Raw genomic sequence first — 17652 nt, forward strand, 5'->3', positions numbered from 1 at the left:
CAGATATTTTTTCACTCATTGGTCTTTTGACAAATCACATCAGATTTTTTTCAGAGCTGATCTGGCTGGTCAATTAGTGAAAAAAAAAGGTCAGAATTGGGCTGCCTGTATGAACGCAACCATGGTAGCCAAAATCGGATGTACACCGTTAGCTAGATGTCCATAGTAGATATTTAACAGAGATGAATCCATAGATGACACTCCCTCCAGCTATCAAGAGGGATAGATAAATGGATAGGCAACACTTTATTTCTAAAATGCTTTTTATGCAATTGTAATGATTTGTACTGAAGTGAAGTTCAGCAAAAACACTTGCCTATGCATGCTGCAGTATATACTGTACAATATACTGTTCGATGTACATTGTATGAACAATTTATTTATCTAATCTTAATCTTTTGGGCAACAAAAGAAAGCAGTCTTATAACAAAACAATTGAAACAGAGCATGATGGTAATACCATCTTGAAATAATACAACACTCTAAATCCATGCCAGGGGACATTTAAAAAAAATCTTAACTGAGCTTAATGTTGAATGAGCCTGGAAATAACCCTCTCATGATTTTAGTATTAGTTCTTATTGCTTTGAGTAACTTGGCTAAATGTAAATTAACATATTTCTGGCCTGGAAGCCATCTCAATTTGCCAAAGGAGGTTATCTCCAACCTCACTGTGGTAAAACAAAATATTTGGAGAATCAGTTGAAATTACACCATTCTTTTTTAGTAACTGTAACAATCAAGTGTACATTTTCTGGAAACACACATGGTTATATTGCCGCATTCTTTTGCAACATTTCAACATTGTGTATCAATAAAAATACTATCTTAAATTCAAATAAAGATGCAGCAGACTGGAACTGTTTACATTTCTTGGGGCTCAGTTTTCTAACTAAGAGTCAATCCAAAGTATTCTTCCTTCTTCTCAAAGTAGTAGTGGAATCGGGTTATGGCGTACCTGCAGATAGAGGATAAGAGATGAAAGACCTTGAGGTGTTCCATGCGTACCATAATAAGGCTGGGATTCAATCCAAGGTGCATTATGGCGCATCGCACTAGACAGCCGACAAGTCGCCGTTTAAAGGCATTTCACGGATATCTTATTCACGGTAAATGCATGTCGGCTCATGTGTAAATGACCTTAAAACGTATGTTGTAGTGCTCTGCTTTATAAAGCACCTTGGATTAAATCCTGGCTTAAATCTAACTCCCCTCATGAACACACCTGCATAAACACAGGTGGAAAGACATTGACAGAAAAACACATTTCTTTGTTTACCGTCAACAGTTTAACATAGTGAAGTACAGTTAAATAATCCACACTAACATGAATATGCCGTAAAACACAAAGAAATGAAACATCTGGTGTTTATTCAAAGAAAATGTTTTCACCTGCTCTGCTAATTAATATTTAAATCATGGATTTACATGCTAATGAGTAAAAAGATTATAAATATATATATATTTTTTTTTAAGTGTTGCATTGCTCTGCGAACTACCGTATATCCATTCTGTCTAAAGCATTTGGAACTGTATAGGAGATGATTCGGGATCAGTCCCAGTTTTGTTTGGCTGGCCCGGATTGCCTTTTCAGCGCTTTTCTACACTCGTGAACTGTGCTTCAGACTCCAGCGTAGAGACTTATTCATCAACACCAATGTGGTGTGTTGCCATAATGCTTGCTTTCAGGGGAGGAAAAAACATTATTCATTTGATAACCGTTATCACAGTTCTTTTAGTGACGCCAGATTTAAAAAAGTAGCTTGTTTCAGTCATGGAAAGGAAGCAATTCAGTGAAAGCACTTTAAATCTTCCTCATTCTACGCTGCCTTTCCTTTCGAGGGGGGGGGCATGAGAGAGCACTTATTTGATTTTGACAAACGACAATGATGAAATAAAAATAACATGTTTACAAAGATTGGGATTTATACCAAATGTCATCCTACATTTCATATCCTGTAAATAAGCTGATGACACTTGACAATCAAATAATCAAACAATACTGATTAGGAATATATTACACATTTTCTTTATTCCACGGGCAATTTCTCCCTCTTACTTTGGACAAACTGTTTTACAAATTGTTTTTCAAAATGTATAACTGCCTTCATTTTGTTGGACCCCTGGAAGAGTAGCTGTTGCCTTGGCAGTAGCTAATGGGGATCCATAATAAATACAATAGCATGTTGTATCTTCACAGAAGTTGTCCCAAAATGGCATTGCTTTGTGTACTTGCCTTTCATAACATTAAGTTTGTTTTGACTTTCAACATCTGAACAAAGTGCAGTTTCTTTAAAAGCCTAGACATATTTCAAAAGTTTACCAAGAGTAAAGTGGTTTTGTATTTGTTTGAACCATGTTGTTCAACACTTCAACACATCTAATGTCTGTGTGTGCTCTTGCCGTTGGCTATTGTGCTTGTCTTTGAAACAGAGTGAAGTTTCAAAAGAACGGAAAATGGAGACATAAAGGACTTTATCGTTAACTCCTCAATGCCTGCTCAGTATATAGTGTGAGCGTTACTGGACAGCGCCTTACCTCAGTGATGAAAAGACTCATTTAGACACAAGAGTTGTATTACATAAAGCTCTATTCCAGTTCTATTCCAGTTCCTCGACTTACCCATTAGCCTTCCCTGTAGCTCAGTTGGTAGAGCATGGTGTTTGCAACGCCAGGGTTGTGGGTTCGATTCCCACGGCGGGCCAGCACAGAAAGAAATGTATGAAATTGTATGAAATGTATGCATTCACTACTGTAAGTCGCTCTGGATAAGAGCGTCTGCTAAAATGTGTGCATTTTGTTTTGTTGTATTTGTTTGTATGAATCTTTCACTCTGTTAAACTTGATCGTTTGGGCCTGAAATTGGCAATGACATGATGGAAAGGATGGTCAATTGTTTCCGTTGTTCAATTTGAGAAAAAGTTATTTATCTGAAAAATGTAGAACTTGTTTTAGAGTCGTCATCTGACTTCTAATAGTAACTTGGTTCTCAACAGTTATTGTTGAGAACGAATGATTACAAATATTTTTTCCGTTGAGCCATCTGTTGTAATTTGCAGTTTTTTCCCTTTTGCTTAAAGATTAGATACGTCTATGGTTATATGATGTAGGCGTACCGTTTGACACGTGACCTCATTGACCACATGAAGCGCACTAAAGAAAACCTACATCTAACTTCTCCAACAGTATTAAATGAAAATGAAATTAGAATAAAATAAACCATATCATCTTACAATAAAATCTAAAATAAAAACATTTTCCTATTTACTATTTAGAAAAGGGGGGGGGGGCAAATCCACACACTGAAAAGCAGGTAAACCATTCCACAATGTGCTTTTGTGCATGTCTCCATTTTCTTCACTCAAACCATTCCAAACAGTGGGCCTCTTACTCATTTCCTCATAATAATGTCTTCGTCAAATTGGCTTTAGAAGCATGGAATAACCGCTGCCTTGCCAATACATCCACAAACTCAACCGCTGCCTAGCAGATACAAGTGAAACAAAAAATAAATAAAGTCAATATCAACGGTAGGGTGGGAGGCAGGGAGGGTGGAGTTCATGCATTCCCATTGCGGCTCCCCAATATCACATGCACATGTGGCTTTGGTTAAGTGTGAGGCCTAGCAGTTGCCTGTCACTCGTTGAGTAGTCAGCAGAGACTCGTCTCAAAGGGATAATGCAACAAGTAAATGGGCATAGAGAGAAACACCCCAACAAACCTCCATCGTGAGGACCCTCCTTCTCCAAGTCTAGGACATAGGCTCTCTTTTGGAGGCTCTAGAGGGGGACATTACCCCTTAAGTGACTGGTGCAAACTCACTGTTGTTTTCCACCTTGTTATGGTTAACCTTAGATTTGGGATATAGGGATGTAATCTGACTCTTTCTACGCACATTGGGGCAACTTGTGCCTGGAGCTTAGTGGGGCCAGACAGGCTAACAGCCACATATGGCCGAACCAGGGGTGAGAGACAGACAGGGAGGACCAATGAGACTGGAACAATACTGGCTCTGTTCCATCTGCTCCTGCTGGATCGCATTTCCTCCAAAGTTCCGATATAAAGTGGTGGGGCCCCTGTCACTGATCCACAGAGCGGACAGCGAAGCCACACATAGGGGAGGGTGCCATGTGTCAATAGTGATTAACGTCAGCACAGTGGTGACTGCTGCTTCTGTGGGGTACAATGGGGCATTGGAGGAGAGGAATAATTTCTGCTCAGAGGACTATGCTGTTTATAATACATTTCGGTCCCCCTGAAAATACAAATATTTGTTACTGGGGCTAATGTGTTACCAGGTGATTCGATTAAAGTTACTGCATTGTGCAATACTTGTTCTTATTTCTCATAAAGGTTGTGTGAGTGTTGGGCGGCAGGGATCTGACGAGAGGAACGGCTATTCATAGTAAAGCTATGTAAACCCTTGTAGGTTTTACTTTGTATCAGCATTTAGAAGCAACGCACTGGGCACAGACATCAGTTCAACGTCTAGTTTTGATTTACCTTTGGTTGAGTTGTCAAATAATGTGAAACATGAAATCAACAAAGCAATTCACCATGCCGTTGGATTTAGGTAAAAAGTTGAGTGAAAAAAATACAAAATGCCCTGATGCTGATGACTTTTTACAAATCCAATCAGTTTTCCACATTGATTCAATGTCGTCATATACATTTTGGGGGGGTTGAAATGACGTGGAAACAATGTTGATGAACCAGTTTTGCCCAATGGGAATATTGGTCACATTCAAGACTCTAGAGATACAGGTCACTCACCTTTCAAAGTCAAAATCAATGGAGGAATATCTGGCCTGCAGGATTGCCCAGAGACCCCATAAAAAGTTGGAGGCCTGCGAATAGATGGAGAAAAACAGAGGGATAAGGAGAAAGCGAGAGAAGCAAAAGTTAGGACACAGGTTGCCTGCTTGTTCAGGCCAGGGTTGCACTTGACCTCATCTTCTGTATAAATCGAATGCTTTACCCTGTAACTAAAAATGTTCTATTACTATTGAATAGATTTCAGAGTCTTGTCCATGGCTTTGAGGATGTACCTCTTATGGTGAAAGATTGTGTGCCCACCGGACAGAAATGTAATGAGCTTTCTTATGCCGCGTCCCGGGCGAATCACGATGGCAAGACAGAAACAGATGCCATTGTTTTCAATGAGACGTCGACAACAAATTCTGCAACGGCCGACAGAAAATACTGCCCACTGCGGCTGGACGGAATTTGAGGCAAGAGCTGAAATAGAGGCCCGGACTCTAACTTGCAAGAGGTGTATTGTTTTGGGATGTCATTTAGGAAACATTTTCATGACAGGCTTTTGTATACCCATAAACCACATGTGAATTGTGGTTTTGCTTTCCCTGTGTTTTGCTTCTGAAAAATATGGGGGAAAGTCTATAGGTTCCCACGCTTCCATACATTTCTGTTGTCATCCCCCTTATTGTAATTCTCTATGGTGGGACCACTAATCATTTCCTAACGAGTTCCAGGCAGACCTCTGTGCTGTGGCCGAATGATATAATCACATTTTTATTTGATAATCAAATAAAGGGTGGAATGAAATACTGGAGCAGTATGTGGTTTCCCCTCTCATTTTTTTCCTGACACATTTTCATATGTAACGTCTCTCCTCAGTTCTAGATGGAGATTGAGTGCAGTTTTTTTTGTTGCTGTGATTAATAACATTAAGATGCCATTGGCCTAACTCTAAGCAGAGATGGCCAATGACAGGGAGCTATTCAGAAAAGCCCAGAGACGAAGCATGCTACTAATACGAAATAGAGGAGTCATCACAGTCACAGTCTTTCGGTACCTGGGAAGGGGTTCCCTGATGGGGACAAAGAAGATTCAGATTAACTTTATTATACCACCGGGGGGGAATTCCTTTGGTCATGTGCTTAAAAAGACGGTACATAAAACATGAAAACACAGAAACGACACAATGGAATTCATTCAAAGAGCGATAGCTACACATTGAAAGTGAAAGTGCAATATGCTGTATACTCGAGGGACCATCAGACTATCTATTATACAGCCTAATGGCTGTTGGGGAAAACATTTGTTCCCATATCTATCTATTTTGATTTTCTTTTGAAAAAGTATTTTTCCCCTTATCCGGCTGCTGCTGTGACTGAGTTTTGAGTAAAGGGGATGAGTACTGTCCTGTTAAATACTTTCAAGTTTTAGGAGGATGAGTTTTGTGTACAGGTTGGTGGCTGATTCTTGATCTATATATCTATATCTATATATCTATTTCCAAACATGCATATATGACCAAAGGACTGCACACTGCAGGACAGATTTATAGAACATTTGTTAGATATGGCAGTCGATATTAAAAATGTTCAGTTTGCGTAAAAAAACATTCTCTTTTGCAATTTCTTTATCGTAGAGCGAGTTGTAGAGAACCCAGTGTGACTTGGCTCGCTCTGTCTGGGCTTAAGGTGGGGAGAGGAGCAGTGGAGAAGCTCCCATCCCAAGAACATTTGCGGAGAGCCACTCCTTAGTGATGCCACAGAGACAATTTGTCTATTAAAGGGCTCTAGGAAATATCAAAACATACCCCAGCAGTTCAGGGGGCATCAATATCAGTTCTTTCTCTTTTTGTGATTGATGAAGGGCAATTCCACAGAAATGGATAACGGTAACAAACCATACAACTCTATGCACAAGGACTACTTTGAGCAATTTTCATCGAAAAATTCACAAAAACACAGTTACTGGAAGAACTGTGCAGATGCAAAGTTTGGTAAGAGAATCGCCCTTTTCCATCTAGAAAAGAGGAATACCTATGTAAGAATGCTGTTCATTCTACAGCTCAGCTTCAACACCATAGCGCCCTCCAAGCTCATCACTAAGCTCGGGGCCCTGGGTCTGAACCACACCCTGTGCAACTAGGTCCTGGACTTCCTGACGGGCCGACCTTAGGTGGTGAAGTTAGGCACCAACACCTCTGCCACACTTATCCTCATAACTGGGGCCCCACAGGGGTGCGTGCTCAGCCCCCTCCTGTACTCCCTGTTCACCCATGACCAGGCCGCCTCCACGACGGGATAAAAGGGGGCTTAGACCCTCAGTTGAAACTTGTGCCCCCTTAGTTTTGGCTTTAGTCCCTATATAAATAGCAAAAGTGTTTAAATGATTGAGTGAAAATCTGTATCTCCGCTGCACTGTGTCAGCACAATGGATAGAGCATGCCGCGGTGTGTGTAGGGGGCTATGGAAAGCCACTGGGGTGGTTAGGTATGACTCCTTTGGGGAGGGGAAAAACATTACTCATCTGTGATAGTCTAAGTGAATAACGTGGTTCACCTGTAATATTTGATTTTGATTTATAAGGGCGGGGTCAAGTTTACTGTTGAAGTTGAACTCAACTCTACCTCATGCCCCACCACTACAGAGTTTAGTTAGTTTCTTAGCTAGCTGTAAAAACGTTAGGGTTACTAGCCTTAGCCTATTTAGCTACCTCAAGCCAACTAATCTGCCACTGCCACGATTGATATCAAAAATTGGCTTCACCAAAGTACCTAAACAAAGCCAAAAGGAGAAGGAGAGCAGTGGTAGAAAAAGTACCCAATTGTCATACATTACTAAAAATATAGATACCTTAATAGAAAGTTACTCAAGTCAAAGTAAAAGTCACCCAGTAAAATACTACTTGAGTAAAAGTCTAAAAGTATTTGGTTCTAAACCTAAGTATCAAAAGTACATGTAATTGCTAAAATACACTTACATATCAAAAGTAAAAGTAGAAGTATAAATTATTTCAAATTCATTCTTTTAAGCAAAGCAGATGGCACCATTTACAAAAGATGCATTTGTGTTTAGTGAGTCCGCCAGATCAGAGCCAGAAGGGATGACCATGTGTTGTCTTGATAAGCGCGTGAATTGGTCCATTTTCATGTCCTGCTAAGCATTCAAAATGTAACGAGTACTTTTGGGTGTCAGGTAAAATGTATGGAGTAAAAAGTACATTATTTTCTTTCGGAATGTAGTGAAGTAAAAGTAAAAGTTGACAAAAATATAAATAGTAAAGTACAGATATTCCCAAAAGCGACTTAAGTAGTACTTTAAAGTATTTTTACTTTACACCACTGAAGGAGAGCGATGAGCGACATCAAACCACAGAGGCCGCTGCCAAGCCCAGCAGCAATGATGTTGCTGAACTCCAGCTAGGTCCGCGTGCAGAGCCTACCCACCCATCCAGAAGTGCCGCCAGAATAATGGCTCCACAGCCCCCTCCGCCTCCGACTGTTCCTGACAATCTTGGAACCTAGGAGGCAGCCCAGGTTAGCCTAGAACCCCACCCTAGCCGCAGGTTTTCTGTCCAAAAATTGTAATTTAATAGCAACTGGTTCATAGGAAGTGTGGCTGGAATACTTGGTTACTGCAGAATTCAATATAATTCCATGCAAGAACCCAAATGACATCCCTAGGTATAGCTACATATCAGTATGTTTCATCATAGAAATAGATACATTCTGTTATGGCTTTCTTGGTAGCCTATTGTTTTTTGTGGATGTAAATGGAACTGTATGGAAGCGTATTGTGCCATATCCCAATATGTTGCTGCATGGTTTCCCATGTTTGAAGTGGACTTACACGACTATTTGTTTGGCGAGACAGTAGTGCATGGCTGCATCTCACTTTAGTAGTGGTTGTTTGGATCTCCATTCGACTTTTGTTGACTGTGTTTGTTCACTGTTAATCGAATTAGCCTAAATATAGATTGTGTCATGCCTTCATCAATCTGATATTTTGTTTTACTAGGCCTACTTGGTACCGCTGTTTTGTTCGGTTCACATTCATTCGTTCGCATTCGCAGTTGTGTCGGTATTCTAAGCCAGTGGTTCCCAAACTTATTCCCTAATTTTTTATTTTTTTTTGGGGGGGGAACTGTTAGGCTTACAACTTACTCTTGAAAGTTGTAATAATAGAATGCACTAGCAGAATCCTCTTGTCATGTCAGTTATTTCATACCTTAGAGTAAGGTTTCCCAAAATTGGTCCTAGGGCCCCACCGGGTGCACGTTTTGGTTTTTGCTTTAGCACTACACAGCTGATTAAAATAACCAACTAATCATCAAGCTTTGATTAGTTGAATCAATCAATGTGTAGTGCTAGAGTGTCACGGATCCCTCCGGAACTGTGTCATTACGCACACCTGGTCACCATTCCCACTGATTGTAATTGTATAAATGTGCCCTTTGGTTCACCATTGGGCTGTCGATTATTGTTCCGTTGTGCCTGTGAGTACCTGTGCCTTGTTGTTTCGGTTCTCGTGCCGCCTGTATTGTGCAGATGATTACAGGTCTCGTCCCGTGTATTTATTCGAGGTACTCCTTGCTCTTTTGTTTGGGTTTCAACCCTGTGTTTTGTTACGTGTTTGTTTGGTCTTCGTACCAGTGCCTTTACATGGCACGCTGTAATTTGGGTGGGGGGGACTGAGTTAGGGAAACCTTGACTGAGTTAGGGAAACCAGGACTGAGTTAGGGAAACCAGGACTGAGTTAGGGAAACCAGGACTGAGTTAGGGAAACCTTGCCTTGAAGAGCTATTTTGAAATGTCAGCTAATGTTTTTTAGCACATAGATTTTGTTGTAATGTTTGAGTCACGAAAATATCACATGATTGTTGGTCAGGGAGGTGACCAAGAACCCAGTGGTCACTCTGACAGAGCTCCAGAGTTCCTCTGTGGAGATGGGAACCTTCCAGAAGGACAACCATCTCTGCAGCACTCCACCAAACAGGCCTTTATGGTAGAGTGGCCAGACAGGAGCCACTCCTCAGTAAAAGGCACATGACAGCCTGCTTGGAGTTTGCTAAAAGACACCTCAAGAACTCTGACTATGAGAAACAAGATTCTCTGGTCTGATGAAACCAAGATTGAACTCTTTGGCCTGACTGCCAAGCGTCACGTCTGGAGGAAACCTGGCACCAACCCTACGGTGAAGCATGGTGGCGGCAGCATCATGCTGTGGGGATGTTTTTCAGCGACAGGGACTGGAGACTAGTCAGGATCGAGGGAAAGATGAACGGAGCAAAGTACAGAGAGATCCTTGATGAAAACCTGCTCCAGAGCACCCAGGACCTCAGACTGGGGAGAAGGTTCACCTTCCAACAGGACAACGACCCTGAGCACACAGCCAAGACAATGCAGGAGTGGCTTTGGTACAAGTCTCTGAATGTCCTTGAGTGGCCCAAACAGAGGCCAGACTTGAACCCAATCAAACATCTCTGGAGAGACCTGAAAATAGCAGTGTAGCGAAGCTCCCCATCCAACCTGACAGAGCTTGAAAGGATCTGCAGAGAAGAATGGGATAAACTCTCCAAATACAAATGTGCTAAGCTTGTAGCCTCAAACCCAAGAATACTCAAGGCTTTAATCGCTGCCAAAGGTGCTTCATCAAAGTACTGAGTAAAGGGTCTGAATAATTATGTAAATGTAATATTTAAGTTTTTTCTTTTTAATAAATGTGCATTCATTTCTTACCTGTTGGGGCTACAGGTTAGCAATGAACCCCGAGACGGGATTGCTAACAAGGCTGGAAATTCAAAACATAAAAAATCTAATAATTTCAATTTCTCAAACAATCAACTATTTTACACAATTTAAAAGATAAACATCTCCTTAATCTAACCACATTGTTCGATTTTCAAAGAGGCTTTACGGCAAAAGCATAAAGTTAGATTATGTTAGGACAGTACATAGCCACAAAAGTACAAACATCCATTTTCAATTCAAGGTCAGGCGTCACCAAAAGCAGAAACCAGCTAGAATTATGCACTAACCTTTGTCAATCTTCCTCAGATGACACTCCTAAGACATTATGTTATACAATACATGCATTTTTTGTTCCATCAAGTTCATATTTATATCCAAAAACAGCATTTTACATAGGCGGGGAAATTCAGATTTTTTTTCTTCTCTCAAATGCTTCCGGTGAACAACGTTACAAATTACAAAATTACTATTCGAAAAAATTGGTAAATTATAATATTGTCATTCAAATAATTATATTTTAACATTTCGTAAACGCTACTGCATTGCCATATTTCAAAATAACTTTACTGGGAAATCACAATTTGCAATAAACCGGGTGCTGTGCTAAGAACAATAGGCTAGGCTATACAGGTTAGCACCATCTTGTAACCATGTAATATCAAAATTACTATTGTCAATATTCCCTTACCTTTGATTATCTTCATCCATTGGCACTTCCAGGAATCCCAGGTCCACTACAAATGTGGTTTCTTTTGACAAAGTTCATAATTGATGTCCAAATAACTCCAAGTTGTTCCATGTTGTTAGCGCTTCGGTGGCTACTCAAAAGTAGCGCGGGCGGGGGGGTGGGAAGTCACGGCGAAAAGTTTAAAAATAATCTATTTACGTTCGTTCAAACATGTCAAACGTTGTTTAGCATCAATCTTTAGAGCCATTTTATCAGTAATGTTTCAACCCGACGTCTCCTGTGTCTTGAAAAATGTATTTGAAAATTGTCTCGCGTCACATGATTGAGCAGGTGCAAGCAATAATGGAAGTGACGACATCCCAGGGAGGTCAACTTCCCTTCCTTGTCATCCGGTCTCTGTTGATCATAGACGCTTCAAACAACTTTATAAAGATCGCTGACATCTAGTGGAAGCCGTAGGAGTTGCGAAATGAATCCTTTCTCACTCTGGTATCTATAAAACAATGATTAAAAAAAATAGTACAGCCACAAAATTCTTTTTTTCTCTCAGGTTTTCTCATATGAGTTTTGTTATACTTACAGACACCATTCAAACAGTTTTAGAAAATTCAGAGTGTTTTCTATCCAAATCTGGTAATAATATGCATATCCTAGCTTCTGAGTTGGTGTAGGTGGCAGTTAAAAATGGGCACATATTCTTTTCAAAATTCTCAATACTGCCCCCTAGCCCCAACAGGTTTTAACACCTGTTTTTGCTTTGTCATTATGGATTATTGTGTGTAGATTGATGAGGGGGAAAAACAATTTAATCAATTTTAGAATAAGGCTGTAACATAACAAAATGTGGAAAAAGTCAAGGGGTCTGAATATTTTCCGAGTGCATTGTACTTATTTGGAAATTGTGGAACAATGTTCTGTGCAACCTATGTGACTATCACAAAAATATTATTGCAACAGTCTAGACAATTTCCATAACTTAATTAAACACCTTATACCAGGTGTTCCGTCAACATTCTTACAACATTATAGGAATGTCTTCTGGGAAGAAATGCATTATGGGAATGTTCTTGTTTCATCAGGTGAAAGTTTTCTGCACCCTAAAATAAACATTTTAGAATCATCCGCACAACTGGACAGTTTTTGTGTTTTGGGAAAATATATTTTGTGATGTCCCACCATTATGCCTAATTTTTAAGATGGAACATGGTTGAAAAATGTATCTATGCCTTCATTTTCCAAAAATATAAACTCTTAGCTTTTATTTGACACCCAATTTGATATGCTCCTATGAACTTCACATGTTGGTGCTCATGGGTCCTTTACATGGAAATGCCATGGACAAAATAAGCTTCCTTTCAGTGGACCTATACGGTTTCCAATTAACTGACATTGCACTCTAAAAACACTGGCAAACTACAAACAGCCTGTCAAATAACTAAAGACCTTAGTATAGGAGGGATATTGGGATTTTTCTAGTCATATCTCGAAATCAGATTTAAAGGTCCAATGCAGCCATTTTTATCTCAAAATCAATTAATTTCTGGGTAACAATTAAGTACCTTACTGTTATTGCTTAAAATCAAAATGGTAAAAAAACAAATTGCTTCTAATCAAAGAGCAATATCTCAAGCAAAAATGTTGCTAGGACTGTCTGGGTGTGGTCTGAGAGAGGCGTCTAATTGGATGAGCCTAAAGGGAGGGATATGTAACCTGAAAACTAGCTGAAAACAGACAGGTTTGAAACTCTCTATGTTATTGGTCTATTAACTTATAACGCCTGGTGATGTCGTCAGGAATGCCAAAACTCAATCCCACCCAAACAGGCTGAAATAACAGACGGCCTTTTCAAACAGCTCTTACACTAAAAGAGTATTATCATAACTTTCACAATTTCACAGTATTATTCCAACCTCATAGTGTGGAAATATATAGAAAACCCTCCCAAAAAAAATCACATTTTTGACTGCACTGGGCCTTTAAATGAAAACCAGCTACGCCAAAGTTTTTTCTCTTGATTGTTTTGATCAACAAGCATATCCACCATCTCTACGCCAGACTTGTAAATTACTTGGACTGGAAACTTGACACAGCCATTAGTTGTCAGTGAGTGAGTGACTTCTCCCACTTCACCAAGCCAGAGTTCTTGGTTTGTCACTGAAATCTGATTTCAATCAACAAGATGTTATCTCTGCTCTTATTCATTTCCAGGCCATAATTTTTTCTTCCTCCCTCCACGTTTAGAGGAAAAGAAAATGCCTTCTCATCATTTCTGGGCTATTTTGAGAGACATCGACACTACCCCAAAGATTACCAAGACAATCTTGCATATTTTGTTGACTTATGAAAGCAGCATCAGTCTAGTCCAGCTCCACTCGAGCCTCCAACGACTGGAAATTGTGGTTGTAAAAAAAAAATACATCTCGGCTGCTGTCTGTCATTTTTCCTTGCAGTGGTTTCAAATCAACTCCGATAGAGTCTGTCAAAACGCACAGAGCGGTAGGTCGATCATACTTTGGTTTTTGGGAATCTGGACCCGTAAACGGACATAGTTGGATGTTAGTTTGAATTTTGAACTATAGTGAAATTCAGGCTCCCCTGCACAAACTACTACTTGTCTCTGCATCAACAAATACTCATTAAATGGATGTGTCAGCCAATGAACACAAAAAATATATATGCGAATTAGAAAGTAGATATAAAGTATTTTGCTGTGATTGTCTACTTAGACTATTGTGAAATATCAATGCCGGATAATGGGTACTGTGCCATTGACTCTCACCAGTGAGAACTTGCAGACTTGAACATAGAGCTTCTGAACCTCTAGTTCTGTAACTGTGGCCTCCAGCCCCACACTGTGCTTGTAGCTCTCAAGGTAAGCAGTCAACCAGTCCCTCTGCAGTTCAGGTCTGGGATACAGGCTGTAGTCAGTGTCACTCGTACCTTGGTGATGGATCAAACACACAGATACATGATAACTTGTCAAACCATAGGGTTTTATTTCACACCTTAAAGGCACATTTTACTCATAAATGTAACTTGTTAGTTTATCTTTTCTATACATTTGGGGTGGAGGCATATACTGTAGATGGACAAGGATCGTATCTTGACATTAGATTTAGAGATCTGAAAAAATACTTCTTTAGAGGTCTGAAAACAAACTTTGAAAGTGTAATGTCCATTTAATGAGCTTGGTTAGTACAAGTTCAATGTTGAGGGCGAAATTAAATATTGAAATACATTTAAATAAAATCATTTTAAGTTTTCTCTCTGATTCCCCGTCTGTGAGAGAAAGCTCAGTGACAAACAACAATAGCCACCACACCTGTCAAAAACTTGATTTACTCATGTGATTTTGCAGTTTACACTATACCGCTCTCAGCTAAGGCTCCAAATAGAACCAGCTAACGTTAGCTAGCTAGCTAAGAAGCCCTTTAGCAAGCGCTTTAGATCAATGCCTGAGACTGATGGGGCTAACTTCTTGGCTAGCGAGATTAAATAGTCTACTGAGGCCTTCTAGCTAGCTATCTAACGTTAGCTCGTGCAAACTGCAAAACCACCTAAGTAAATTACATTTTTGTACTGGCTATTTTTGTTGGGTTTGTTTGGTTTTGCATAGTGACATTGCTAATCTATTTTTGGCATTAAACTATGCAGTTAACCCGGTCCAGGTAATGAAAATAAGTCTCCAGTTCCTCTGAGACACACAGAAATAAAACAACCAGTCACGGATCAGGGGCCACTCCCTATGAATTATAAACTGAAGTAACGCACCTGCAAACTCATTGAAATGGTTGCCTATGTCGAAGGCCTGGTAGTTAAAATCAGCATACTCATAGTCAATGAATCTCACCATGCCTAAAGGAGGAAAGATTAATGTAGGATTAATGCAGCTTATTACGATGACACACATGCACATTAGTAAACTGTTCTTTGGCATTTCAGTAATAGACGTATTTGAATCCAGATCTGGCTTTCAAATACTTGTAAAAAATCCATTCAAATACCTTACCTGGGCCTGTTGGAGCTTGCCTGGCTTAATAAATCAAAGTCCCAAAACTGTCAACTCCACCCACCAGGCAGACTTCAAGTATTTGAAACCCAAGTCTTTACTCTATTCATGTTGCTATAATTGATAATGTGCTCTGAAAGCTTTAACAAATAATAATTTTGGGGGTGCTTATATTTGTCGTGTTACACACTTGTACAAGTGTTCATCATTCCAAGTTTGTAATGGAAATGTGCTTCTTGCGAATCCAAACTCCCCCTGAGACACCCGGATGGAGTGGGGTCATGGCCAGGGTCACCGTTGTCCAGCGACCCTGGAGCAATTGAGGTTAAGTGCCTTGCTCAAGAGCATAGAGACAGTTTTTTCAACTTGTCGGCTGTGAGATTTGAAACACCAACCTTTTGAGCTTAACCTCGAGGCTACCTGCCGCACCTTAGTCAACACCCAAAAGTCAATGCTAAATTTCCTCAATTAGATACAATGAAATTATTTTCCATTTTACTTAGATTATGTTCCAGTATCATAGGCTTTTAGTTTGTGCTTTACTGTTACAACTACAAAGTCCCTGACAAGATTCAAAGAAACATGAATCATTTCTTTATCATAATCGTGTGCCTCACATGCATCATAACAATGCCGCAAGATTGAAATGACATTAGGACATAAAAAAATGAAAAGGGGATTAAGGGAATAGGGTATAGGTTTAGTATGCATAGCAACATAAAGGAAAGCTGTGGGATAGATCAAGACCGTTTTGTGAACCACATTTTGTCAAGGTTTGTCCTACAATCAGACCACTTTATGGAAATAAGTGAAATCGAAGGGACATCAGAGTTTTTGAGTCTAAAATATGGCAAACTTGTATTCTTACCGACACTGATGGTCTGTTGCACCAGATTGGCAGAACAAATGCTATACCTAAACAGTTCAATTCTAATGAATCCAGTTATACCTCATGCCCCGTTGCTTTTTTAACTACTGTACAAAATGAACTCGCTTGGATCACTTTTAATGTCAGTGTTGCAACTTCAATTCCAGGCACTAAGACACATCATACACCCTCACCCACCCTCTTTGTTGTCGTAGATGATGTTTTTAGTCAGGAGGTCGTTGTGACACAGCACGGTCGGCGAGCCGATCTGAGAGAGGTGTCTTTTCAGCGTCTCCATTTCATCTGACAGGGTTTCGATGCTAGGGATCTCTTGCAGAAGCTTGGAACTATGTGGGCAAAAAAGTCAATAAAATAACAGTTATGCATTGCAGGCACTGAAAGTATCATCACATTCAAATGTATTTCATGCTATTACACATGCTGTTTTTACACAGATGAAGGAAGGTATAATGTATATTATAATGTACTAAAGATGCATGTGCTGCAGCCTTTCTTGTCACCGGCTATTTTAATTCTGCGTCATTAAGACACGTGATGCCAAACTTCCAACACATGTCCTTCGCCATTAGGGGCGATAAAGTCCTAGACTACTGTTACTCTACCCACAAGCAAGCGTACAATGCCCTCCTCCCTCATCCGCCATTCGGCATGTCAGATCATGAGTCTGTATTCCTGCTTCCCTGTTTACAAGCAGAAGCTCAAACAGGAAGTACCTGTGACTCGCCCGTTGAGAAATGTCATCAGAATCAGAGATTATGCTTCAGGACTGCTTTGCTAGCGCCGACTGGAATATGTTCCGAGACTCCGCCAATAACATTGACGAGCTCACCACCTCCGTCACTGGCTTCATTAGGAAATGCATCGGCGACGTTGTCCACAGAGTGAAGGTTCGCTGCTTCGGAGCCGGACAATATTCCTGGGCACATTCTCAGAGCATGTGCAGATCAGCTGGACTGAACTTCTCCATCTGCAACTGGATCCTGGGCTTCCTGACGGCCCGACTGCCACACTGCCCCTCAACACGTGGGCCCCACTGGGGTGTGTGCTTAGTCCCCTCCTGTACTCCCTGTTCACCCGCGACTGTGTGGCCACGCACAACTCCAACACCATCATCAAGTTTGCTGACGGACACAACGGTGGCAGGCCTGATCACCGGCGATGATTATACAGCCTACAGGGAGGAGGTCAGTTACCTGGCAGTGTGGTGCTGGGACAACAAACTCTCCCTCAACATCAGTGAGACCAAGGAGCTGATAATGGACTACAGGAAACAGAGGGGCGAGCATACCCCCATTCATATCGATGGGGCTGCAATGGAGGGGAGCTTCAGAGAGATTGAAAAGGTTTGTCATGGGCCCTCAAATCCTCAAAAAGTTATACAGCTGCAGCACTGAGAACATCTTGACTGGCTGCATCACTGCTTGTTAAGGCAACAGCACCGCCCTCGATCGCATGGTGCTACAGATGGTGGTGCGGACAGCCCAGTACATCACTGGGGCCGATCTCCCTACCATCTAGGACTTCTATATCAGGTGGTGTGAATGGAAGGCCTGGAAAATCGT

General features: G+C 40.6%; 1 protein-coding gene across 1 annotated transcript in view; it reads right to left on the reverse strand.

Moving 5' to 3' along the window:
* Positions 1-249: 249 nt before the first annotated feature.
* The window catches only part of zgc:113516 (Ethanolamine kinase 1), a 35421-nt gene continuing 18018 nt past the window's right edge, over positions 250-17652 (reverse strand). Inside the window, 5 exon segments of the mRNA NM_001141805.1 lie at positions 250-958; positions 4774-4847; positions 13972-14132; positions 14964-15047; positions 16268-16416. Of these exon segments, the coding sequence (NP_001135277.1) occupies positions 889-958; positions 4774-4847; positions 13972-14132; positions 14964-15047; positions 16268-16416 (538 nt within the window). The 3' untranslated portion in view covers positions 250-888.

Source organism: Salmo salar, chromosome ssa10 (assembly GCF_905237065.1).
Source record: "Salmo salar chromosome ssa10, Ssal_v3.1, whole genome shotgun sequence".
Taxonomy (NCBI): domain Eukaryota; kingdom Metazoa; phylum Chordata; class Actinopteri; order Salmoniformes; family Salmonidae; genus Salmo; species Salmo salar.